The following is a 25,617-nucleotide window of genomic DNA, read 5'->3' on the forward strand; positions in this document are numbered from 1 at the left end:
CACTGCAATTATTAAAAACACAATTATTACAATTAAAATATCAGTCATTTTATTTCAATATTGCGCATTTTTTTTTTTTTTTTTTGGTTCTTTAGTTTTTAGGAAGAATTTTTTTTTTGTATAAAAAAAAGTATTTTATTTTTTATCTTCTAGAAACAAGCAAAAAATTCCAGAGGAAGACATACAAATAATAATGTACCAGCGAGAAAGTTTATACTGCTCTATAATTAATTAATCGTTAATAATATTTTAAGGGAGTGCCACGACAATCATAGTTTACCATTAATAAAAAAATAAAAAAAAAAATCTCGTGCTTTTTCTCTCTTTTTTTCTTCGTCTGTGAGAGAATTTATTTCTTCAACAACAATAAAATAAATAAATGTATAAATGACAAAATAATAAATAAATAAATCTAATATTTTTTATCTTTTCTTTATTCGAAGAGTGCGTTATTACAATAATCACAGTTAATAAAAAATTATTGCCCTAATGTCGAAAAATACAAGTTGGAAAATTGAGACACGAGATCGAGATAAGAAACATCGAGGCCCTCCCAAAAAATGTTTGTTGCCTTTTCTTTTAGTTTTTATCTAAGTCCCACGACAATAACTAATTAAATTGTAGGACACTCCAACAATCCTATAAACTACTAAAAGATTATCTAATTTTTTTCTTTTTTTTTTAAGAAATCGCAATGTTTAGTATAGTAATACCTATATACAACTCGACAAAGTGTAAATTCTGTACTGGCTGCCTGCATGATTTATCTTATGAAACTAAAATACCAAAAAAAAAAATCTCTAAATTTTACATTCTCTAATTCAATTCATTTAAATACGAATTATGTAAACGGAAAAATAATTTTTTTTCTTTGAAATAACAAACTTTTTTTTATTTTTCACAATATTTCTAAAGGAAAAGTTAATCCCAAATGAAAATAGTGATTTTAAAAAAACTGCTTATACATTTTTTTCCTAATGATAATTACAAAGAACAATAATCACAATTAGTAAGCAATATTTAAAAACGAAACTCCAGTGAAATAAAAAATATGAAATTTATATATTTATATACTTTTTGAAAATTGAATTAGAGAAAATAAAATTTAGAGAATAAATTTTTTACGACTCAAAAAGAGAAAGATGAAATTGAGAGAAATATTTCATTTCACGTTGCTTTCTCTAAAAGAATACAAACTGCAATTTGAAAATTTAAATAATTATAATAATTCTAAAATTCTATAGTCATCATCATTAAACTAAATGTCTTATCATTCATATCAACAGAATTCAATAAAAATATATCAATATTTTCAAAAATATTTACAATGTATATCTAAAAAAAGAAAGAAAAAATACAACTCTATTTTTCCATCAACCGTTAAAATAAAATAAAAAATAATTTTAATAACTGAATGAAATATTTCAATCAGAAGAACAAAAGAAAAAAAAATGAATAATATTAAATTTGTGATCACAACAACCGATTATAAATATTTCTTTCTTTTTTTTTTTTTTGCTAAAAATTAGCAAGCGTAAAAAAAAGAAAGTTTATCACTTCAGCACCATTAAATTTTTAATAAAGGAGCATTTAAAAGATTAAAAAATAACAAAAAAAACTAATTAATAATTTCTAATACTAGTTTAAGAATCATTAATTTCAGTTTGAGATTTTTTTGTGACACATAATTGTTTGTCTACTGATTAATTATGCACAGCTATGAAGTTTCAAATTAATATCAAGTATATCATTTTTGATAAACCTTTTAAATTTTCTAGAAGAGACGTATAAAAATGATTTTAGCTGCAAATATTTCGAAGCATTAGTTTGTAAATCTCTTGTCCTCACTCATTTTCTTTTTTCGATTGAATTTAGAATTACTCCTCGATTGATATTCTTTTTTCTTCTAAATTAGTGTCACGTACAAATTTTCTTTATTAAATTCATTGGGAATCGGAAATTGTTGAAATAATAATAGCGCTTTCCAGCGTTTATAATATAAACTTCCGTTCTGCAATAAATTAAAAAACATACCCTAAAATTATTAAAATTCAATTAAATTCACTTAATTTAATTAGACAACTATTTTAATTAATAAAAAATTTCAAATCAATACAAGGTTTTAATCAGTTAGATTGTTTTTAATAAATGTAAACTGATTTAATTAATCTAGTATGATTTTACACTAATTTAATTTAACTAAGAATGAATAAAATTTTCTATAATCAAAAAATAATAATAATAATATAATATAAAAAAAGGAAAAAACAAAAAAAATACCTAAGAAATATAAAAAAAGTTACTCTCGAATTCTTCAGAAGATCAAATCGAAGAGTTTCTAAAATATATTTCTATATATTTTTATATATATGCTTCTTACACATTTCAGTCTATTATCTTCGACTTCAACAGCCATTGAATATTCGTAAATTTTTCTTCTCTTTTCTTCTTCTCATTTGTTCGATTTACTGTGATGGTGGTGGCGGTGGTTGTGGTTCAGAGGGATTTGGATATGGTGGGAGGAAAGAATAATTGGGATAGGGAGGTGGAGGATGTGGGAATGGGGGATAATATCCAGGAGGATGTGCGGAAGGTGGCGGAGCGTAACTTCTGTGCATGTAAGGATCAGCAGCTGGTGGTCCATGGAACGGTGAATACATACGAGCATAATCGGCTGGTCCACCGTAGGCGGGATAGCCAGGAGCTGATTATTAAAATGCATTCAAATTAATATTTATAATTATTAAGTCTTATAATTAATAGATACAATAAATATTTAATAAATAATATTTATTAAATATTTATTTTATTTTTAAAAATATTTTTTTTTCATTGTATTTTTAATACATATTAGGTTTTAAAAATAAAATGATCCAATATGTAACTGTTTAATTCATTATAAATAGCAGGGCTCGAACTAGGTCCATAAATTCTGTAAAAGTCAGTAACTTTGCTTAAAGTCCGTAAAAGTCCGTTTTTTTTTTTTAAAAAAAAAGGTCAGTAAAGTCCGTAAATTTTACGATAGAATTTGGATAATTTTAGAGAAATTACAAATGATTGCAGAGATTCAATTATTTTCAAAAGTAATGAAATTCTTCGCAGAAATTTAATTATTTTCAAAAATACATAATAAAATACTTCGCAGAAATTCAATTATGTTCAAAAATTTTTCAAAATTCCCGTCAAATTTCAATTATCTTTAGAAATAATTAAATTCATCTCCGACATTCAACTATTTTTAAAAATTTTTCCTCAATTCAACGATTTTCAATATCTACTATTTTCATAAAATTTTCCAAAAGAATTCAATTAGAAAAAAAAAAATTTAATAAAATTCTACATAAACTTTTAATTATTTTCAAAAAATAAAAATTTCACAGGAATTTTACTATTAACAAATTTTCTTTTATAAATTTCTTCGCAATGATTCAATTATTTTCATAAATAATAAAACTCATTGCAGAATTTCAAATATTTTTAATACAATTTTAATTGAATTCCTCGAAAAAATTCTCAAAAATCTTATTAAAATTCGTCAAAAGAATTCAATTATTCAAAAATTTATAGATAAAATTCTTTATGAGAATTGAATTTTAAGAAACATGTAATTATTCAATAAATTATTATTTTTGTATTTAAATAATTGAATTCTAGTAGAATTTTCTCATAAAAATTGATTTGAAAATGGATTTCAGTTAAAACTTTAGAGTATAATTGTTTTTTAAAAGCATTAGAGAGTAAATTTGTAGAAATAATTAAATTTTGTAAAAGTTACAAATTATTGCAAAAATCCAATTATTTTCAAGAGTAATAATATTCTTTGCAAAAATTAAATATTGTTCAAAAGTAATAAAATTTATTTTTCTTAGGGATTCAATTATTTTTCACAAATAATAAAACTCATTGCAGAATTTCAATTATTTTTAATACAATTTTAATCAAAAAAATGTAATTATTCTTAAAAATTTTATTAAAATTCGTCAAAAGAATTCGATTATTTAAAAATTTATTAATAAAATTCTTTATGAAAATTCAATTCTAAGAAACATTCAATTATTCAATAAATTTTTTTTTTTTATTTAAATAATTGAATTGTATAGTAGAATTTTCTAATAAAAATTGATTTAAAAATAATTTCAGTTAAAATTTTAGATAATAATTAAATATTAAAAGGAATATAGCGTGAATTTTTTAAAATAATTGAATTTTGAAATTATTTTTTTTTGAAAAAGTTTAATTGAATTTTTTTAATATTATTTGAAGTTTTTATTTTCTAATATTTATTTAATTGAAGAATTTAAGAATAATTGAAATTTCGTAAAATTGAATATTGTAAACCAATAGATTTAAAAATTGGCAAAGAACTTTTTCGAAAATTATTAAAAATAATCGATTTAAAGAAGAGTTTTAGTTAAAAATTCTTGTAAATAATAATTAAAATTGTATTAAAAACAATTGAATCTCTGTAAAAAAATTTGATTGAATTGAGAAAAGTTTTTGAAAATAATTGAAATTTTCGCCAAGAATTTTATTAAATTTTTTGAAAATAATTGAATTTTGTAGAAAAATGTAATTATTTATAAAGATAATTGAAATTTTGAAGATAATTTTTTTTTTAAACTTTTGACCATAATTGAATTTCTACGAAGAATTTTATTACTTTTGAAAATAATTGAATTCTTGAGACAAATTGTTTAATAATATTTCTTTTTAAATACCTAATTGAATTATTTTGTGAAATTTTATTGAAATAGTAGATATTGAAAATAATTGAATTTTGATAAATTATTGAAATTAATTAAATTTCTAGGAACAATTTTATTAAAATTCTTTTGAAAAAAATGTCATTACAATTTTTAAAAATAAATTAATTCTTTCAACAAATTTAATTAAAAATGTATTGACAGTAATACTTAAATTCTAATGAATAAAATATGAGGAAGGCTTTTTAAAATAATTGAATTTCTTTGATGAATTTTAATAAAATTTTTAAAATCATTTTTCGTGGAATTTGATTAAAATTATATTAAAAATCATTAAAATTCTGCGATGAGTTTTATTAATTTATGAAAATAATTGAAAACCTATAAAGTTTTTTAATATTTATGAAAATAATTGAATCTATGTAAAAAATTTGATTTTTTATGAAGAAATAATTGAATTATTGTGAAGAAATTTATAAAGAATTTGTAAATAATAGAATTCCTGTGAAATTTTTATTATTTAATAAATTCTCTCAAAATTTTAAATTACAACCGTTTGAAGTTCATTTATTTAAAAAAATTGTAAACGCAACTCTTTGAAAATTGAATTAATTTTGAAATATTTAAGAAAAATTAGATTTCATGAATAAGCACAATAACTTTAGAAAACAATAACAGGCATCACAGTAAAGGGGACAAAAATTTCTTTCTTTCTACAACTTGCATTTATAATTCAATTTTTTTATCATATAGCTTCCATAAAATTTTTTAAAAATGATTCGATTTTAATCAGAGTTGCCACAAAAATTAAATTTTGTTTCTCCCTGATTTCCAGACAAATTTTTGATTTTTCCCTAAAGAATATTCTACGATTCACTCTAAAAAATAATGATTATAGATACTCAAAAAAATGTTCTATTACATTTACGAATTTCTTTAACTGTGTAAAATTATTCTAAAACAGCAATAACTTCTTTTTTTTAAAAAATATTTAATCATTATTGTTTAAGATTTTCAAAACATTCAAATCTTTTTGAAATTCAATAATTTATGAGAATATTATTATAAAATATGAAGAAATTGATTACTTCGAGTTGAAGACTCGGAGTAATCCACTTTTTTTTATAATAATAATAATAATAATTTCTTAATAATAATAATAATAATTAATAATTTCTTTTATAATAATTAAAAATGACCGAGTGACAAAAGGGACCAACTGTGATGCCTGGAATAATTTTTCAGGTTTCGTGGCAATCCATCTTTCAATTTTCTTTCAATTGAGGTAAAATATTCTGCATTTTTTTAAAAATGTTTAAATATCTTTCTGATAAAATTTGACTCACTGCCAGGGGGATAAGCAGCTGATGAGCCAGGTGCCGGTGGATAATGTTGAGCGTAAGGATCATACGGAGCTGGTGGGTACGGTCCCGGATATCTCGCAGCCGTCGGATGAGTGAAGGCAGTAGAAGGAAGATTTTCATCTCTATTTGCTGTTGTACTCGTTGCAGTGACACTTGTCACCGCGTCAGTTGGTTTCGCTTCCTTAGTGTCTACTGATGGTGGAGGGTTTAAACTGGGTGGCGGTACAAATGTATTTGCCGCTTTATTCGTCACTGTTATTTCGTCACTGTTATTTCCTGCTTTTGGTAAATCAGGCTGTGCTGGTGCCTTCGTACCTTCCGTGTTGTGTCTTGGATTATTCGACTGAGGCGGTGGTCCAGGGAAGTAACTGCCATAGGGAGTCCCTCCCAATGATCTCGCTCTAGGATCCGCGTAATCATAATACCTTGGATATTGTGCGTAGGGATAGCCCTGTGAGACACCATGAATGTCCGGTTGGGGAAGATCTAAGACATTCTGCTCCACGGCCGTTGAAACACTAGAGCTCACGGGTGTCGAGACGAGAGGGGAGTTGCAAGTGTCTCGAAGATTTTTACTTGTATTTGGAATGGATTGCGATACCACTGATCCCGATTGAGCTGGCTGAATAGCAGCAGCAGGTGCTTGACTAACCTCATCACTAGCGCTATTAATTTGCTGTTGTTGTTGTTGTTGCTGCTTCGGAAAAGGAGACTGATATTGATTTCCAGCGGAGGAATCGGGAATTTCTGTAGATTCAGCTAATGGTTTATCAATTTTAGGTGGTACTTCCGGTTGTTGTATACTCTGCACACGGGAGACGTTTTCAGTTGAATAAGATTGGGATTTCACTTGTGAAGACTTTTGATTGGAATGAAGGGGGCGAGAGGGACGGCTATATTCGTTAGAACTTACTTCAGCGACAACGTCTTCAAGCCGAACTTCCTCGACTCTTTGATCAGATCTTAATGAACCATCGGAGGAATTTGAATTATCGCCAAGGGACGCTTGATCGAGGGGTTCTTGCTTTACTCTTGGTAGCCTAGAGAGCGAAACTTGATTAGTGAGATTCACTTGACTTGTATATGGTTTTGCAGTGGCTGTAGCAATTGGTTTAGATCTTTTCGCTGTTTCCTTGTCAGCAAATGGTCTGTAACCTGGACCGGGATTCGATTTTGGCGGTGGTCGTGTACCTTGTGCACTTGATGAAGATTTCGGTATTATTGAAATAGCCGAATTGTTACGTAATGGAAAACCAACTTCCGCTTTGGAGTTTCTTTGCATCATAGAAGCTAAACCTGAAAATAAAATAACTTATTAGAAACAAATTGATATTTTTTTTATTAGAGAAACTAGCAACAATTCGCGCGGCTAACTGCTTTCTTTTTTTTTTAAATAAAATTAACAACTTAAAAAAATAGAATTTAAAAAATTTGAATTTTTAATTCAAATTTTTTTTAATTTAAAAAAACTATCATACAATTGCCACAAAAATTTTAATTTGTTTTTCCACGATTTCCAGACAGAATTTTCACTTTTTCTCTGACACTAAAGAATATTCTGATTCACTCTAAAAATTATTAGAAGCTCAATAAAAATGTTCGAATATTTGTGAATTTCTATAATTGTAAAATTATTCGAAAACACTTGTTTTATTTATCATAATTATTTAATCATTATTATTTTTCCATTGAAATTAAGATTTTCAAAAATTTTAAATTCAAACCTTTTTGAAATTAAACAACTTATAAAAAAATTGTTAAAAAAACATGAAGAAATCGATCACTCCGAGTCTTCGACTCGGAGTAATCCATGTCTTCATGTTTTTACAATAATTAACGTTAATAATCCAGGGATAAAATTATTATTTTATATTAAGTATATTTTTATTCCTAACTTCTTCGAAATTATTTTCATCATTTAAATTCAATTATTATTTTCTAGAATTTTTAACTAAAATTCTTCTTTAAATCAATTATTATTTAAAGGAACGAAAAATTTAGATTTCCAAGGACTTTAATTTGAAACCTTTTTAAAATTCAATTATTTCTAAAAATCCATGCTATAATGCTTTTAATATTAAATTATTATCTAAAATTTTAACCGAAATTCATTTTCATTTCATTTAAATCAATTTTTATTAGAAAATTCTACGAGAATTCAATTATTTAAATATAAAAATAAATAATTTATTGAATAATTGAATTTTATAACAATTTTTAAAAATAATTGAAAACTTTTTGAAGAATTTTATTAAAATTTTAAAAAATAATTGAATTCCTAAGTAATTACTTCAAAAATTTCAAAAAATTATTGATATTTCAATTTAATTAACATTTTCTAGAATTTTTAACTAAAATTCTACTTTAAATCAATAAAATCAATTATTATTCAATTAAACTTTTTCAAAAAAATTAATTCTATAGAATTGTTAGTTAAAAGTACAAAAAATAATAATTTAATTCTACGAGAAATCAATAATTATTTAAGTACAAAAATAAATAATATTGAATGTTTCTTAAAATTTAATTTTTACGAAGAATTGTATTAACAACTTTTGAAAGTATTTAATTTCTTTTAAAGAATTTAATTAAAATTTTAATGAAATTTATTATATTAAAGAATTTTATAACAATTTTTTAAAATATTTGAAAACTTTTTGAAGAATTTTATTAAATTTTTTAAAAATAATTGAATTCCTGAGAAAAATTTAAATAATTTTTTAAAACAATTGAATTCATGAGAAGAATTTTATTAAACTTTTTGAAAATAATTGACTTCTTGAGAAGAATTCTAATTAAAATTTTTGAAAATAATTGACTTCTTGAGAAGAATTTCTCTATTTATTTATAAAGATAATTTAATTCTTGCTGTTTATCAAGCTAATTGAATTCTTTTGCAAAATTACTTAAAAATTTTTGAAAATAATTGATATTCTGTTGCGAATTAAATGTTATCTATGAAAATATTTGAATTATTGCAACGAATTTTATTGTTTTATTGAATAATTGAATGTTTCTTAAAATTGAATTTTTTCCTCGAGTTTTAATAAAATTTTTAATAATAATTGCATTTTTCAAGGAATTTATTTAAAATTGTACTAAAAATATTTGAAATTCTGCGATGAAAAAAAAAACTTTTAAAAATAATTGAAATGTTGCAAAGAATTTTATTTAAATTTTTGAAAATAATTGAATGTTTGGCGAAAAATTTTGCTAACAAATAAAAATAATTGAATTCTTGACGAGATATTCATTAAAATTTATAAAAATAATTGAATTCGTGCAAAGTATTTTATTAAATTTTGTTTAAATAATTGAAATTTTGCCAAGAATTTAATTAAAATTTTTGACAATTGAATTCTTTCGTGTAATTTTATTTGAATTGGATTAAAAATTATTTAATTCCTGCAAAGTATTTTAGTATTTATAAAAATAGTTGAATTATTCTTTCAAAGAATTTATTAAAACTTTAGGAAATAATTGAATTGTTTAGAAGGATTTATTAAAATTTTAGAAAATAATTGAATTCTTTCGCGAAATTTGATTAAAATGTTTGATAATATGAACAGTAATAATTGATTTTGTACTTAATATGTGAATATTTAAAATTTTGATTATAAAATTATTTAAAAAATTGATAATTGAAAAAAAATTTTGTAATTTGCATTTAACAATAATAAATTGAATATCTCGTTCCGCGCGCGTAGCATTTGCTAATTAATTAATAATTAAAAAAAATACTAACCTTTTTTGGGTTCATCTTCGCGTTTTTGTTGATTTAATTTAAGGGCGGTTCGAATGGCGATAATTTTTCCAGACTCCAGTTGCATGTATATACCCTTCGGACTCTTGAGAACCATGACTCGTTGTCCTGCTTTTAAGACAATACTGCCCTTGTCCGGTGAATTGGTGGGAATAACGACGTCCAATGGAAGAGTCATTTCTTGAGCACTCATGCCTTGTCTCTGCCAAACTTCAGCGGGAATCCATCGACTGCCGGTCACACTTCTAGGTCCAACGCCTTCGACTCCACGCTGCTGCATTGGTCTTACGGAAGCGACAGGTTTTGGCGTTGGTCCCATATCACCAGCTGCTGGACTCAATGCTCCTGGGGCCATTCCACCGCCACTACCTCCGCCGACGCCGCCGCCGCCACCACCGACACCTCTAATAGCTCTAATTTGCAATCCTCCGGCTGAAAATTCAGAGTATTGTACTGAAATATTTAAATAATTTCTTCATCCATTTCAGACTTCGCACTCGATAATTCATTTTATAAAAAAAGTGGCTATCTAAAAATTAAACTTGACGACCAAAAAAATGTAGTAAATTACAATTTACTATATTTTTTGAGTTGATGAGTGCGAAGCCTGGCATTTTTTGAAAACTTACCTCTTGTGGCAGTATTTCCAGGAATGTAATTATAACTCGGTCGGGAGCATGTAGCTGCCATTTTCTCCAATTCATAACCTCTTCGAGCCAAACGTTTCTCAGCCTGACTAAGCTTCTTGTCTTTACGATCAACAAGAAGACTCTCATGATGAAATGGTTGTTTTGTCAATAATGACGAATGCTTCTCTAAAACTGTATGCATCACTTCATCACTGTAACTATCCTTTGATTGGGAGAAATCTTGCACTTGGCTGTCCTCTTCCCAATCCCAAGAGAGCGTAGTTGCTTCCTTTAATGAAAGATGAGCATCAGGATTACATTGATCAACAACTCGATCAGCCATGCCTTGTTTACTAATTTGCCTGTCGTAAATTTTCCTCTCTAGGCAATTGTCAGTCACTAAACGATATACAAAGCACGGTTTCTGTTGACCATATCTATAAACACGACAAACTGCTTGAGTGTCGTGACATGGATTCCAAGAGGCGTCGAATACAATTGCTCGATTAGCTCCAACGAGATTAATTCCCAATGATCCTGCTCGTGTTGAGACGAGAAAGAGATGTATTTTTGGATTAACGTTAAATTCATTAATCAATTTTTCCCGTTCCAATGCACTTGTACTGCCATCCAATCGATAATAATTCACATTCTTCAGCCAAGCGTCCGTTGTGCCGTCGGGATATTTAAAATTATTTCTAGCTAAAAAGTCTTCTATGAGATTCAATGTAAAAAGCGATTGGGAAAATGCGAGAACGCGATCTTCGAGACGTATCGCTTCTTCTAGTATACAAAAGAAGAGTGTCATTTTTGCTGATGCGTCAATTAGTCCCGGTATGTAGCCTCTCATTAATTCGGTAGCCTGAAAGTATAAGATTCTCAGTACAATTCACTAATAAATTCAGGGTTGCCACGCTTTTTCTCTTTTCAAATTCCCTCACTTTTCCAGGTTTTCAGAATTAATAAAAGGAATTTTTACAGGTTTTTAAAACGAAAATTATTCGAAAACATCAATAACTTCATCAGGGTTGCCATAAAAATTTAACTTTGTTTTTCCCTGATTTCCAGACAGAATCCCTGACACTAAAGAATATTCTGATTCACTCTAAAAATGATTACAAGATCAAAAAAATATTCAATTATTTGCGAATTTCTTTAATTGTCAAATTATTCGAAAACAATTGTTTTATCTATCATAATTATTTAATCATTATTATTTTTCCATTGAAATTAAAATTCTTCAAAAGATTCAAATTCAAACCTTCTTGAAATTAAACAACTTATAAAAAATTGTTAAAAAACATGAAGAAATCGATCACTCGCGAGTCGAAGACTCGGAGTTATTGATATCTTCATGTTTTGTAATAATTTAAATTTCCATAAAATTTTTCAAAAATATATTAAACTATTTACAAAAATTTGAATAAAATCCTTCCCAAGAATTCAATTATTTTTACAAGTAATAAAATTTTTCACGCATGAATTCATAATGAAATTCTTCGTTGAAATTCAAAAATTTTCAAAATCTACTATATTTTAATAACATTTCTTAAATGAATTCAATTATTTAAAAAAAATGTAATAAAATGCATTGCAAGAATTCGATTATTTTCATAAATAATACAATTTTTGAGAGGATTTTAATTATTTAAAAAAAATTTAATAAAAATTCGCTGCAAGAATTGAACTATTTTCATAAAGAAGAAAATTCTTCACAAGACTTCAATTATTTAAAAAAAAGGTAATAAAAATTCTTTACAAGAATTCAATTATTTTCCTAAATAATAAAATTCTTCACAGGATTTTAATTATTTTTAATAAAATTTTAAGTAAATTCTTCGCAAAATGTAATTATTTTCAAAAATATTCAAAATTCAATTATTTTCAAAAATCAACGCTATAATGCTTTCAATATTCAATTATAATCTAAAATTATTCTAACTGAAATTCATTTTTAAATCAATATTTATTAGAAAATTCTACGAGAATTCAATTATTTAACTACAAAAATAATTTTTTTTATTAAATAATTAAATGTTTCTTAAAAATTCAATTCCTATAAAGAATCTTATCTCCAAATTTTTAAATAGTTGAATTCTTTCGACGAATTTTAATAAAATTTTTAAGAATAATTTCATTTTTCGAGAAATTTGATGAAAATTGTATTAAAAATAATTGAAATTCAGCCACGAATTTTATAAAATTTTTTTAAAAATAATTGAATTCCTGAGAAGAATTTAACTAATAATTTATAAAAATAGTTGAATTCATGCGATGAATTTTATTAAATTTTGTTTAAATAATTGAAATTTTAACAAGAAGTTTTTTTTTAATTTTTGACAATAATTTAATTCTTGAGAAGAATTTCACTACCAATTTATAAAGATAATTTAATTATTGAAAAGAATTTTCAAAAAATTTTGAAAATAATTTAATTTCTGCAAAGTATTTTATTACTTTTCAAGAAAAATTTAATTTTTGTGATAAATTTTGATATTTTTGAAAATAATTGAAATTTTGCAAAGAATTTTATTTAAATTTTTGAAAATAATTGAATTTTTGGCGAAAAATTTTGCTATATAAAAATAATTGAAGTCGTACAAAGTATTTTATTAAATTTTCTTTAAATAATTGGAATTTTGCCAAGAATTTAATTAAAATTTTTGACAATAATTGAATTCTGGAGAAGAATTTTGATATTTATCAAAATAATTGAATTTTGGAAAAGAATTTTATTAAAATTCCTTTCAATAATTGATTTTATGGGGAGAATTTTGTTGTTTAACAAGATAATTGAATTCTTTTGCAGAATTTTAAGAGTAACTGCATTTTTTGAGGAATTTATTTAAAATTGTATTAAAAATATTTAAAATTGTGTTGTGAAAATAATTGAATTCCTAAATGAAATTTTATCATTCATGAAAATAATTGAACGTTTTCGTAGAATTGTATCAAAAATTTTTTTTAATAATTTAATTTTTTGATAAATTTTATGAAAATAGTGAATAGTGAAAATTATTGAAATTATTGAAAACAAAAAAGACTCTCAAAAATCAGAATTTTCTTATGAATTTCAAAAATTTAATTTTTTCCAGTACTTTTAATAAAAATCCCTGATTTTTCCTTGATTTCCCTGATCAATTCTACTTTCCTTAACTTTTCCCTGAATTACCCGATTTCCCTGATCTGTGGCAAACATGTTCATTTTTAAATAAATTTTTATTAGAAAATTCAACGAGAATTCAATTATTTAAATACAAAAATAAACAATTTATTGAATAATTGAATGTTTCTTTATATTGAATCTTCATAAAGAATTTTATCAACAAATGTTTAAATAATTGAATTCTCTTGACAAAATTTATTAAAATTTGTAAAAATAATTTCATTTTTCGAGAAATTTGATGAAAATTTTATTAAAAATAATTGAAATTCTATGATGAGTTTTAATATTCATGAAAATAATTGAATTTTAGGTAAAAAATGTTATTATTTATGAAAATAATTGAATTATTGCGAAAAAATTTATAAAAAATTTGTAAGTTGTTGAATTTCTGTGAACTGTTTATTATTTATAAAAATAATTGAATTTTGAAGAAAAATTTTATTATTTTTAATGATAATTGAAATTTTGACAAGAATTTTTTAAAATTTTTGAACAAAATTGATTTTTGACAATCACTTCTAACTTCTTTAAAATACAAATTTTTTTTAGTGTTTTTAACTAAAATTCTTCTATAGATCCATGATTTCTAATAATTAATTAAATATTAAAAAATAAAATGAAATTAATTATGAATCCTGCAAATTTAATTTTTTCCATTACTTCTCATAAAAATCCCTTATTTTCCTGACCAATTCTACTTTCCCTGACTTTTCCCCGAATTCCCTGACCTGTGACAACCCTGTAAACACAATAACTTTAGAAAACAACAATTTTCCCGGATTTCGATCAAAATTCCCCGACTTTTCCAGATTGCGTGCCAACCCTGAAATTGGAATTTAGAAAATAAAAAAAAAAAACTTACCCAATCATACGGTATTCCAGGATCCTCTTTTCCAGAGGGTGAACATTTAACATCCTTCTCCTCGTCTTTGGTAAGATTTTCATCATCCGACTTCTCCTCCTTTTCCTTCTCAATAGTCTCTTCTTTCTCCTTCTCATCATCCTTCAATGCATCCACTGGATTCATTGGTGCACTAAAAGCACCCCTACCGCTTGCATTGTTCGAAGGTAATAACGGTTGACTCTGCACTCCAATACTATTCATCGTATCCTTTCCACCCTGACCATGAATGCCACTATTTCCATGCGTTGATTTTGAATCATCGCCCCTTTGATTACCATCACCAACACGACCTCCAGAATATTCAAACGATTGATTCTGATAATTCTGCTGTGGTAAATAATTATTTTGGAACCGATTGACATTATTCGGTTCACGGAAATAGTTGCTGTCATTACACTGCTCTTGTCTCATAGTTTGCGAATAATTCTGCTGCCAGAATGGATCATTCGAGTTTTTAAATTGTGAACCTTGATTCGGATTGTTGTCGGAATAATTCCCCAAGACCGTGGACGAAGAGGGACGTGATTGATTTTGCGCTTGATAGTCTGGATTTGCGCTTGAAGTCGAGGTTTGACAACTACCTGATGTAGAAACGAAATTTTGATTCTGTCTATCGGTGCCTGATCCATACATCTGACTATTCTGCGACGTTTGTTGACTTGCAGGATAAATATTCGATCCTTGATTTAGTGGATATCTATGTCCTTGCATTTGTCCCGAAACAGGTCCAGATTGGGTCGGGTATCCAACATTCGTCGATGTGGGTCTTTGTTGTTGTATTGGATTCTGATAGCCATGATTTTGTTGCCCATTCCCCTGATTATTCGAATAGGAATTTTGTCCCATTCCTTGATTTGAATTTGAAGCGATTGCTGGATTTTGTATTCCCTGATGTCCTTGATTTGAATTTGAAGCGATTGATGGATTTTGTATTCCCTGATTTCCCATTCTTTGATTTTGATTAATTTCCTGATTTGTATTTTGTCCGTAATGAATTTGACTCGTTGAGGGTGGAACGAAATTGCCCGTTTGTTGAGTTGCAGTGAAGCCGAGTGCTGGTGACATTGACGGTGAATTTGGAACCATATTTTGTGTATAATGAGATCCTAAATTCTGATTTTGTTGATAGGGTCGCGATTGATTTTGTTGATTTTGTCCGAATGGTGGATTGCCGGAAGTGTTGGTAGGTGCTGATGGTTGATTCCCCCCATAATTGAGGGTGGTCGATTGATTCTCATTTCTTGGATAATTTGTATTAGGTTGTGATCCGGAGGGGTAATTTTGATTCGGATTTGCTGTTGGAAATGATGAATAATCGGACATTGGTGTTTGATTGGGTAAATGTGGGGGGAACGTTGAATTTTGATTTTGTACTTGAGGATAATTTTGGTCTTGATTGATAGTGGGATAGTTTCGGCCTTGATCTTGATAAGGATAATTTTGTCTTGGATAAATGCCAGATGGTTCGAAATTATTTCCCTGATTTTGTTCGGAACGAAATTCGGGATTAGCCGGAGCGGGGAATCGTTGAGTTCGATTTGTTGATTGATCGTTGCCTTGAATGTAATTTTGTTGATTTGGATAGGTTTGATTGGAGTTGTTATTGTAGCCGGGAGTGCCTTGTGGATATTGTTGGAAATTTTGATTTCCAAATCTTTGTTGATCTTGATTATTGTAAAAGTCGGTGAATTCATTTTGTGAATTATCATTTCGGTAATAGTTGTTCTGATCATTTTGCTGATAATTCTGATAGGGATACGAGTTTGATGAATTTACGTTTGTAAATGGTGGCGAGGAAGTTTTTTGTGCTGGGAAATTTGTCAATGTAGACTTTGTAGAATTATTACTAACGTCACCTCCTTCGACGGTTTCGTTATTTGTTGTTGATGATAAATTCGGTTGAACACTGGCAGCGGGTTTATTCTTGAGTGTTTTCTTTCCCTTTTTACCTTCGCCCTTTGGTTGACGAGCTTTCGATCGCTTAACACCTCCGGGAGGAGTTTTTTCGCCAATTGTCTCTTCCAAGTCGAGATCGTCCTCTTCGTTGGCTTGTCGTTTGCGTAGAAAATGATAGAGAACGTCGGGATGATTCCAAATTTTGCAACAGACTGCAAAAGCTTTCAAGGGATTGGGAACAGCTCGAGTCTTTACCACTTGATTCATGAAAGTGTCGTAAAGTTTACGTTGATGTGGTGTCATCCTAACAAGGAGAATGTATTCTTCCTTTCTTGGCAATGATATCTGCAGAACGGAATGAGATCTTCTTTGAACGAAACCTTCGAGAAGTGCGTGTAGAACGTGAGCTCGATATCTCATCAATCGAATGTCTTGAGGAGTTGAGTCAATGCACTGACCATTTTGAATGGGCCTCTCAAACATATTGCAAAATTCAGCCTTGGTACCTAAATAATTTGGTCTCACAAAGTCGACCATGCACCAATATTCCAATAAATTATTTTGCAACGGATAGCCGGTCAAAACAATTCGACGCTTTGTTCGCATTTGTTTCAAGGCTAAACTGATACTCGCGTGGGAATTCTTGATCCTGTGTCCTTCGTCACAAATTACTAAATCCGGTCCAGGATTCACTAGCGCAGTATGCATCTCGTCCAATAGTCCTTTATTCTTATCGTCCTCCTCGATGTCCGGGTCCTTGACAGGTTGGCCCCGTTTTCGTTTCGCTTTATTTGCTTTCTTCAACGATAATTGCCTGTACAATTCGTAGCCAATTAGTAGGACACCTCCATTTTTCTGCCAATCCTTTATCACCTTCGACCTGGCTGTCATTGTTTTGTGCGAATCGTTAAGAATGTGAAGGCGAAAATGTCGAGGTCTTATTTCCAATCCAGCGGGAGCGTCCACATTAAATGGTGTTTTCACTTTCTCTGTCTTCGCATCTGCTGGCTCTGCCCCCTCATCTTTCTTAATCGGTTCCGACAATTCCTTTTTAATTTGTAAATCACTTTCATTCTTTGCTTCTTGTTTACTAGAATCAAAACTGTACGACTGGGCCGGATTCCCATAGTTGTACATTGAATTCATTTCCAGATTAACCGGAGGATTCATAGAAGAATTCAACGTTGAATTTATAGGATTTATAGGATTCGGTGGAGGATTCATGGGATTCACCGACGGAGGCTCCATTCCAGGATACACTTGCCCCGGACGATTTTCCATTCCCTGATAAACTTGCGTTTGCATTTGATTCGGATATATATTTCCTGGATTATTAATTCCGAAACTATTCGCCCCAATATTTGGTTGATTTATGGAAGGGAAATTCGGAACAGAATTTGCTCCATAAGTGCTTGGATTCATATTAGTGTGAAAGTTAGGATTTAGAGAAGTTTGTTCCACACCTTTATTAATAATGCCATCGGGTCCAAAACCAGGTCCAAATCCATTATGAGCATTATATTGATTTTGAAACGTGTCATGCAAAATATTAGCATTTTCTTGGGATAATTGATTCGTAGCTTCAGTTGCACCGGACAGATCACCCTCTTCCTTGACTTCAGGTTTGACATCGGTGCCAGGTTCAGTTTTAACGCTTGTCTCCGGTTCCACTTTTGGTGCATCGGGATCTTCGTACGGCAACCACATGTTGAATTCAGCTAACCAATTCTGTAGAGTGTTGATTGGCATAATGCAAAGAACTGTTCTCGCAGTAGTGCATCGAAAAAAAATATCGCAGAAACTCGCGACTTGAAGTGTCTTCCCTAAACCCATACTGTGAGCGAGAATACAACCAAAACCAGAACTTGTCTTGTATCTGTCGATACTCTCGACGATATTGTCGAAGAGGAATCGTATTCCACCGATCTGATGGGGTTTGATAATTCTCGCAACTTGCGGCGCTAGGAAAACGTCGGGTTCCATTTCCGGATGACCGACGTTAATAAGCACACGGCCATGTTCGTCGGGAACGTTGTAACGATCATTGGTGTGCATTCCCGAATTTGCGGGATCGTCTTCGTTGTCAGTTTCCTCGCCTCCGCTTGGATCGCTCAATACAATGCAATCATCGTCTGAACTCTCGCTCGAACTCGATATCGTCACTACATCCTTACCTTTCGCTGGTTTCGACACTTTCTGTACAGTTGTCATTTTCTTCATTGTGTGCAATTGTTTCTCACGCAACAATTCATCCGCCTCCGTGTCGGAGAAATCGGAATCTGAATAATACTCTGATCTGTCAGTGGGCTCCTTCTTGGGAACCACTGGAGAAATACTTACGGATGGGGTCATCATTCGAATTCGCTGTTGCAGCATGCTGGGTCCGCTTGATTGTTTGCTCGGTACTCTTGAAATTGAAGTTTGTACACCGGGGAGAGCGCCGCGACCCTTCTGCCACTTCATTCCGTCCATGGGCCTCTTCATCTGTCCAGATTGCGTTTGACTTGAACATTGAGAGCCCGCACCGGAACCGGAATTCACTTTGAGAAGAACGGTGCTAGGAAGACGGACCTGAGATGACGAAGGTGAAGATTGTGAAATTGTAGTGCCTGCTTGATTTTGTTTACCTTGCAAGAGACTGATAACGCGTGTTTGGGTTTTACTATTTTGCCGATTAATTGCTATTTGACGTTGTACCTCACGTATAATTTTTTGTTGTTCCTGAACACGACGTAGACGTTCCATTTCTTGCCGTTGAGCCGACAATGTTGCCTCGTCAAGTTGAGTTTCGTCCATGACCTCACGAATATTTCGCCTCATGTTTGCCAACTTCTTCTCCATTTTTGTCTCGCACTCGGACGCCGAATCGTCATCATCATCAACATCGTCGTCATCTATCTTTTGTTTTTTCATCGCTGATTCTGAACCATCGGAATCTGCATGCCTTTTGTGACCATCTTCGTCCCCCGATTGAGTCTCGCTTTTCTCAATCTCATCCTCGTCGTCCATTTCTTTCGATATTGATTTCCCCAGAAGATCCGCCTCTGTCACCTCTTGACCCTCAATAGGCGCACCTAAAAATAATTTTAAAACCATTACATATTTCGAAATTTGAAAATAATTAAAAATGTGATACAGCTCGGGCATACTCTCTAAATTTCAATTATTAAAAATATTTACTAATTTCAATTAGTGACTGACTTTTTGCTTTTGAATTAGTAAATTTTACTAATAAATAGTTACAATGAAAGTATAATTAAAACTACGGACTTTACGGACCAAAAATGAAAAATTACGGACCATTTACGAACCAATTAGTGACAAAAATATAACCAGTCCGATTCAAATAAAAGAACATTTTACTTAAAACTATAAATTAAATTCATGTTTTATAATAAAAAAATAAAGATTGAAAATTGATCAAATCATTATTTTATATTATAAGAATATTGTACTTCTTCAAAATTATTTTCATCATTTCAATTCAATTTTTATTTTCAAGATTATTAACTAAAATTCTTCCTTAAATCAAATAATTTTCGAAGAAGTTCTCTGAAAATTTTTAAATCCATTTGTATACAATATTCAATTTTACGAATTTTAATTATTTGTAAATTCTTCAATTAAATATATATTAGAAAATAAAAACTTGAAATAATATTAAAAAAATCCAATTAAATTCTTTCAAAAAAATTAATTTCAAAATTTAATTATTTATAAAAATTCACGTTATATTGCTTTTAATATTCAATTATTATCTAAAAATTTAACTGAAATTTATTTTTAAATCAATTTTTATTAGAAAATTTACTAGAATTTAATTATTTAAACACAAAAATAAATAGTTTATTGAACGATTCAATGTTTCTTAAAATTCAATTCTTATAAAGAATTTTATAAACAAATTTTAAAATAATTGAATTCTTTCGACGAATTTGAATAAAATTTTTAAGAATAATTACATTTTTCGAGAAATTCGATTAAAATTGGATTAAAAATAATTGAAATTCTGCAATGAGTTTTATTATTTATTATTAAATAATTGAATTTATGCAAAGAATTACATTATTTTTGAAAATAATTGAATTTCTGGAAGGAATTTTATTACTTTTGAAAATAATTGAATTTCCGCAATAATTTTTAACTTCTCCAAATTTAAACTTTTTTAAGTGTTTTTAACTAAAATTTTTTCTATAAATCCATTGTTTTTAATAATTTTATGAAAAAGTTTTTTGAGAATTTTTAAATTTACTTGTTTTTAACTGAAATTCATATTTAAATAAATTTTTATTAGAAAATTCTCTTAGAATTCAATTATTTAAATACAAAAATAATAATTTATTGAATAATTCCATGTTTCTTAAAATTGAATTCTCATCAAGAATTTTATCTATAAATTTTTAAATAACTGAATTCTTTAGACTAATTTTAATAAGATTTTAAATAACTTTTTCGAGAAATTCGATTAAAATTGTATTAAAAATAATTGAAATTCTGCATTAAATTTTATTATTTTTGAAAATAATTGAATTCCTAAAAAGAATTTTATTATTTCTGAAAATAATTATTGAATGATTGCGAAGAAATTTTTAAAAAAAATTTGTAAATAATGAAATTCCTGTGAAATTTTTACTATTTTTTGAAAATAATTAAAAGTTTGTGTAGAATTTTATTAAATTTTTTTTTTAAATAATTGAATTCTTTTGGAAAATTTTATGAAAATAGTAGATATTGAAAATCGTTGAATTGAGGAAAATTTTTGAAAATAATTGCGAATGTTTCTCAAAATTGAATTCTCATAAAGAATTTTATCAACAAATTTTTAAATAATTGAATTCTTTTGTCGAATTTTATTAAAACTTGCATGAAAATAATTACTTTTTTCAAAAGGAATTCAATTAAAATTATATGAAAAATAATTGATATTCTGCGATGAGTTTTATTATTAGTAAAAATAATTGAATTCCTGTAAAAATGTTATTATTTGTGAAAATAATTGAATTTATAAAAAATTTGTAAAGAATTTAATTCCTGAAATTTTTTTAAATTATTTATGAAAATAAATGAATGTTTGCGTAGAATTTTATTCAAAATTTTTTGTTAATAATGGAATTCTTTTGGAAAATTTTATTAAAATAGTAGATATTGAAAGTTATTGAATTTGAGAAAACTTTTGAAAATACATAATTGAAATTTTGTCAAGAATTTTATTAATATTTTTAAAAATAGTTGAATTTCAGAGAAGAATTAAAAATATATTAAAAATATTGTTCAAGAGTATTTCAAGTCATGATGAAATAAATTCCAACAATTTCCCGGATTTCCAGCTTTTTTAGACACCCTGTTCAATATTTGAACTTTATAATAAAAATATGTCTAACCTTCCAAAGGGAGGGTATCCAAAATATTGACACCATCAACATCGTCGTCATCGTCGTCAATTTCGTCGTCATCCAAGGGCGACGAACCTCTATGCTGCCTCTCCGAGTCCATTCTAACACCAATTTGAGAATCAATTGTTTCATCTAAATCCATATCGTCCGCTGAACACTCTGCATGCATATCATCCATTTCATCAAGATGAAGTTGTCGATTTTTCTTTTCAATATCGCCGTCAGATAATTCGCCACTGGAATCATCGGAACTCTCGTCATGAAGACGACGAGGTGGTCCAATTGGTGTTAAATTCACACTCATTGACGTTTCAGGTGGGATTAAATTTTGCTCGGGAATTCGAGCTGTGCCACGGGGTGTAACTCTCTCAATCGTCACATCCCCAATTCTAGTCAAAAAACTATCCAAACTATTGGACATTTTTACTCTCTTATTATAAAATGCTTCTTCATCAAACAAAAATTACATAACTGAAAATATTTTTTTTTCCTCGGTCAGTTGATCAAGTTGGATAAAATCAGATCATCTGGATTTCTCAGGTGTCAGCTAATTAATTATTAGCTGAAATAAAATTTTGTTGTGTGAATATACAGTTAATTAGAAGAATTTTATTTTCTTTTTATTTTCTTTTTATTCTTGTGGCCTATGGGCCACAAGAATAAAAAATACATCTTTTCTCTATAATGACTTAAAATAAAGGAATAAACTCTTGATATTTTTTTAGAGCATAATTCCAGAGGTGAATGACTTAATCACTGTTGAAACTATGGCGATAGTTGAAACTAAAATAATTTTTAATAAAATTATTATCTAAATAAATATCAAATTATTCAATTTGTCTAAATCAAAAATTAATACTAAATGACGGTAATAAAAAGGAACAAATATAAATTTAAAAAAAAATTACGACCTGACAACAGCGACAACGACAACGACAACAACAACAATCTTTAATAATGTCAATTATATTTAATAAACAAGTGTATTTTTAAAAAAATGTAAATTCTAAAAGAAAAATAATTTCTTCTTCCTTGACAAAAATAACGAAATGCATAAATACCTGCTTAAATGGTTGAGAAAACTTTTTAATTCCTAAAATTGTGATAAAGCAACAGAGCCTTGGATAAAAATTTAGTGCCACAATAATGGATAAAGTGAACACAATTCTCGAATGATCTTTCGATGGATGAGACGATTCTGTGTATTAGGGTAGAAATACGAATATATGTAAATTGCTAAAGTTAAGAAGCACCAAACACACTTGAGTATTATTGTATTTCAAGGATCACTTCGGGAATACATTTCATCACCAGAAAATGAGTTCAATATTAAAATTTCAAGTCCAATTAGTGATATCAAGTACATCGTCCTTTAATTAAATCGGGGTGGGATCTGTCAATTGGGGGATAGAATATATAGGGTAGAGAGTAGAAGCAGACACAAACTTTGTTTTTCCATCAAACACATCCGGCACGTATTAAAAGCACAAAGTTTTGTGAAAATGATCTATATTATTTCAGAAGAATTGAATAATTTGTAAAAATTAATTAATTGTGACAACGTTAATTTTAATGCTCAAATATTAATTAAAAATTAAATGTAATGACACGCATACACGACGGACGCCATAGCGTCGTTGGTTCGCCGCGACGATCCGCACCAATGTCTGAAAATCACAAGCATCACAAGTGACTTACTTCCCTTCAAAAAAAGAATTATAAGAAAAGTTCTATTTCCTCCATAGCAACACTCCTTTATTCTCGAAATTATTTAAACCTATTGTAGAATTGAAACACAATCAAAATACTTGTATAATTGCTCGCATAACTAAATGATTCTCACTTTCCGCGGCATTTTTTTAGTCAAACTTTTACCACTGAGTGTACCCCGGACAGACGCTCGCCATTTTGTTTTTCTTTATACCACTCGAGTTACGCACTTCCGCTATCCGGTTCTTCAATTTTAATATGAAAATAAATATTTTTTTTTCCATCCTACTCTCATAATAAATATTAAAGTGAATCAATATAAAGAATAATTCATTTTATTGATTTTATTTTAAAAGTTTCAAGCTGACAATAATTTTAAAATATTTCGTTCCTCCCGTTCCTCCTCTGTTGACATTTTGAGGTTAAATTGTCAATTTATGACATTTATGAATTGTTTACATATATATAAAAACTTGAACAGAACAAAGTGGAACAAAGTCTTTAATTAAAACATTTTATTTTCAAATAATTAATTATTAAAGAATTAGCCATTTATTTTTCAAAAAAGAAACCAACAAAACAAAACAATGAAAAACATACAAAAATGTTTTGTTAAATCATATCGATTGTATAATGACAGTTCAACGTTGTTTAATTACAATACATTCACAGACGTTATTTTTAAATTTATCCCACGTGCAAAATTAAAAAATCAATTCGCTGATTCACAAGCATCAATCCAATCATTATAAACATCCAATGGTTCAGATAACAAATTTATAGTTGTCTGGAAATCCTCCGAGCAAACTCGACATGATATTCGAGCTGTATTTCGCGATTTATCCCTAAAACATATTAAAAAAATGGATAAATAATAATGAAAAATAAGTTAAATATAAATAAAACTTGGTAAATAAAAACTTACATTTTTACATCACAGGATTTCTCATGATTACAAAATGGACAGTTAAATTGTGTGTCTAAAGGTTCAATTGCTTTTCTCTTTGGTGGTGGCTTTCTTTTACTTTTTCTTCGACCCATTTTTTACAAAGCACTTTACAGAAAATTCTTGTTTAAATGACACAAATTTCTTAAGTGATAAACGCGTTCTTGTTATGACTTTACTGATTGTTGATTGATTTTGCAATTCGCTCTTTTATTTATGGTATGCAGTGTTCTAAAGTCGGTTATATTACCGAGAGAATATTACCAACGATTAAATTCTTCCAGAAGTTCCAGAATTTCTGAGAATGTAACATAACCTCACTTTTGTCATTGCACTTTGGTAAACGCGGTAAATTCGATTGTCCAACGTTGTGTTTTTATTTAGTAATTGTTATTTTGTTTATTATAGTGGCTATATATTTAAAGATTTAAAAAATGACAAAACCAAAGAGTGTAAAATGGAAATATTTTAAAAGCATTGAATACAAAAACACAAAAACAATTAAATTCTTCTGTGAATTTTGTAAACAAAAATCACAAGAATATGAGCACAAATGCTATATATTAAAGGTACTTGCACAGCTCTACTGCCTGCAGGTTGTCATGGTAACACATACGAGTAAGAGAGTCAGAAAATTCAAATTACATTTTATTTCTCTCTTACACTCGCAGCAGAGCTTTTAGGTAAAAGTAATCATCGCAATTGTGCTAAAATATATGTATTTATATTAATAAAAATAATAAATATACATTATTTAAATAAATAAACTTAAATTCTCAATATTCTCTTAAAAAAATTAAATTACCGTAATTTCCTTGGTGAAATTACCCCAACTTAAATTCTTGAGAATTTAAGAACACTTGTTGTTCGCAAACGAGATTTATGAGAAAGAAAAGGACACAAATATATCTCTCTCCTTTTCTAACGCATGCTTTGCATTCGCGTAGAAGTTGTGCGTTGACCTTTAGGAAAAAGCATGCGTCTCTCTCTAATTTAAATCGCGCCTTTAGGCTGGAGTCCCATGGCAGCGTTTTGCGTTGCGTTTTGTAACTAGGCCATGAGTGCAAATATAGCGAACCTATATCTTCATCTCTCTCACACTCATGGCCTAGTTACAAAACGCAACGCAAAACGGTGCCATGG

At 28.3% G+C, this 25,617-nt stretch overlaps 2 protein-coding genes across 3 annotated transcripts; both read right to left on the minus strand.

Moving 5' to 3' along the window:
* Positions 1 to 2,441: 2,441 nt before the first annotated feature.
* LOC122498019 lies at positions 2,442 to 23,722 on the minus strand. 2 transcript variants are annotated; one of them, XM_043605508.1, is made up of 8 exons: positions 22,880 to 23,722; positions 21,807 to 22,380; positions 19,123 to 19,499; positions 14,488 to 18,996; positions 10,460 to 11,321; positions 9,813 to 10,262; positions 6,050 to 7,363; positions 2,442 to 2,704 (listed from the first exon to the last, which is right to left on the minus strand). In XM_043605508.1, the coding sequence occupies exons 2-8, from the start codon at positions 22,237 to 22,239 to the stop codon at positions 2,466 to 2,468; spliced, it is 8,184 nt and encodes a 2,727-aa protein (XP_043461443.1). In that variant the 5' UTR covers positions 22,240 to 22,380; positions 22,880 to 23,722; the 3' UTR covers positions 2,442 to 2,465. The 2 variants fall into 2 exon arrangements, with proteins under 2 accessions (XP_043461443.1, XP_043461442.1); XM_043605507.1 differs by having other exon boundaries at positions 14,488 to 19,499.
* Positions 23,723 to 24,057: 335 nt separating this feature from the next.
* LOC122497853 (transcription elongation factor 1 homolog) lies at positions 24,058 to 24,736 on the minus strand. Its single transcript, XM_043605205.1, has 2 exons — positions 24,454 to 24,736; positions 24,058 to 24,373 (listed from the first exon to the last, which is right to left on the minus strand). Exons 1-2 carry the CDS (start codon positions 24,567 to 24,569, stop codon positions 24,241 to 24,243), a joined length of 249 nt encoding a protein of 82 aa, XP_043461140.1. The 5' UTR covers positions 24,570 to 24,736; the 3' UTR covers positions 24,058 to 24,240.
* Positions 24,737 to 25,617: the final 881 nt, after the last annotated feature.

Source organism: Leptopilina heterotoma, unplaced genomic scaffold (assembly GCF_015476425.1).
Source record: "Leptopilina heterotoma isolate Lh14 unplaced genomic scaffold, ASM1547642v1 Lhet_14, whole genome shotgun sequence".
NCBI classification, from domain to species: domain Eukaryota; kingdom Metazoa; phylum Arthropoda; class Insecta; order Hymenoptera; family Figitidae; genus Leptopilina; species Leptopilina heterotoma.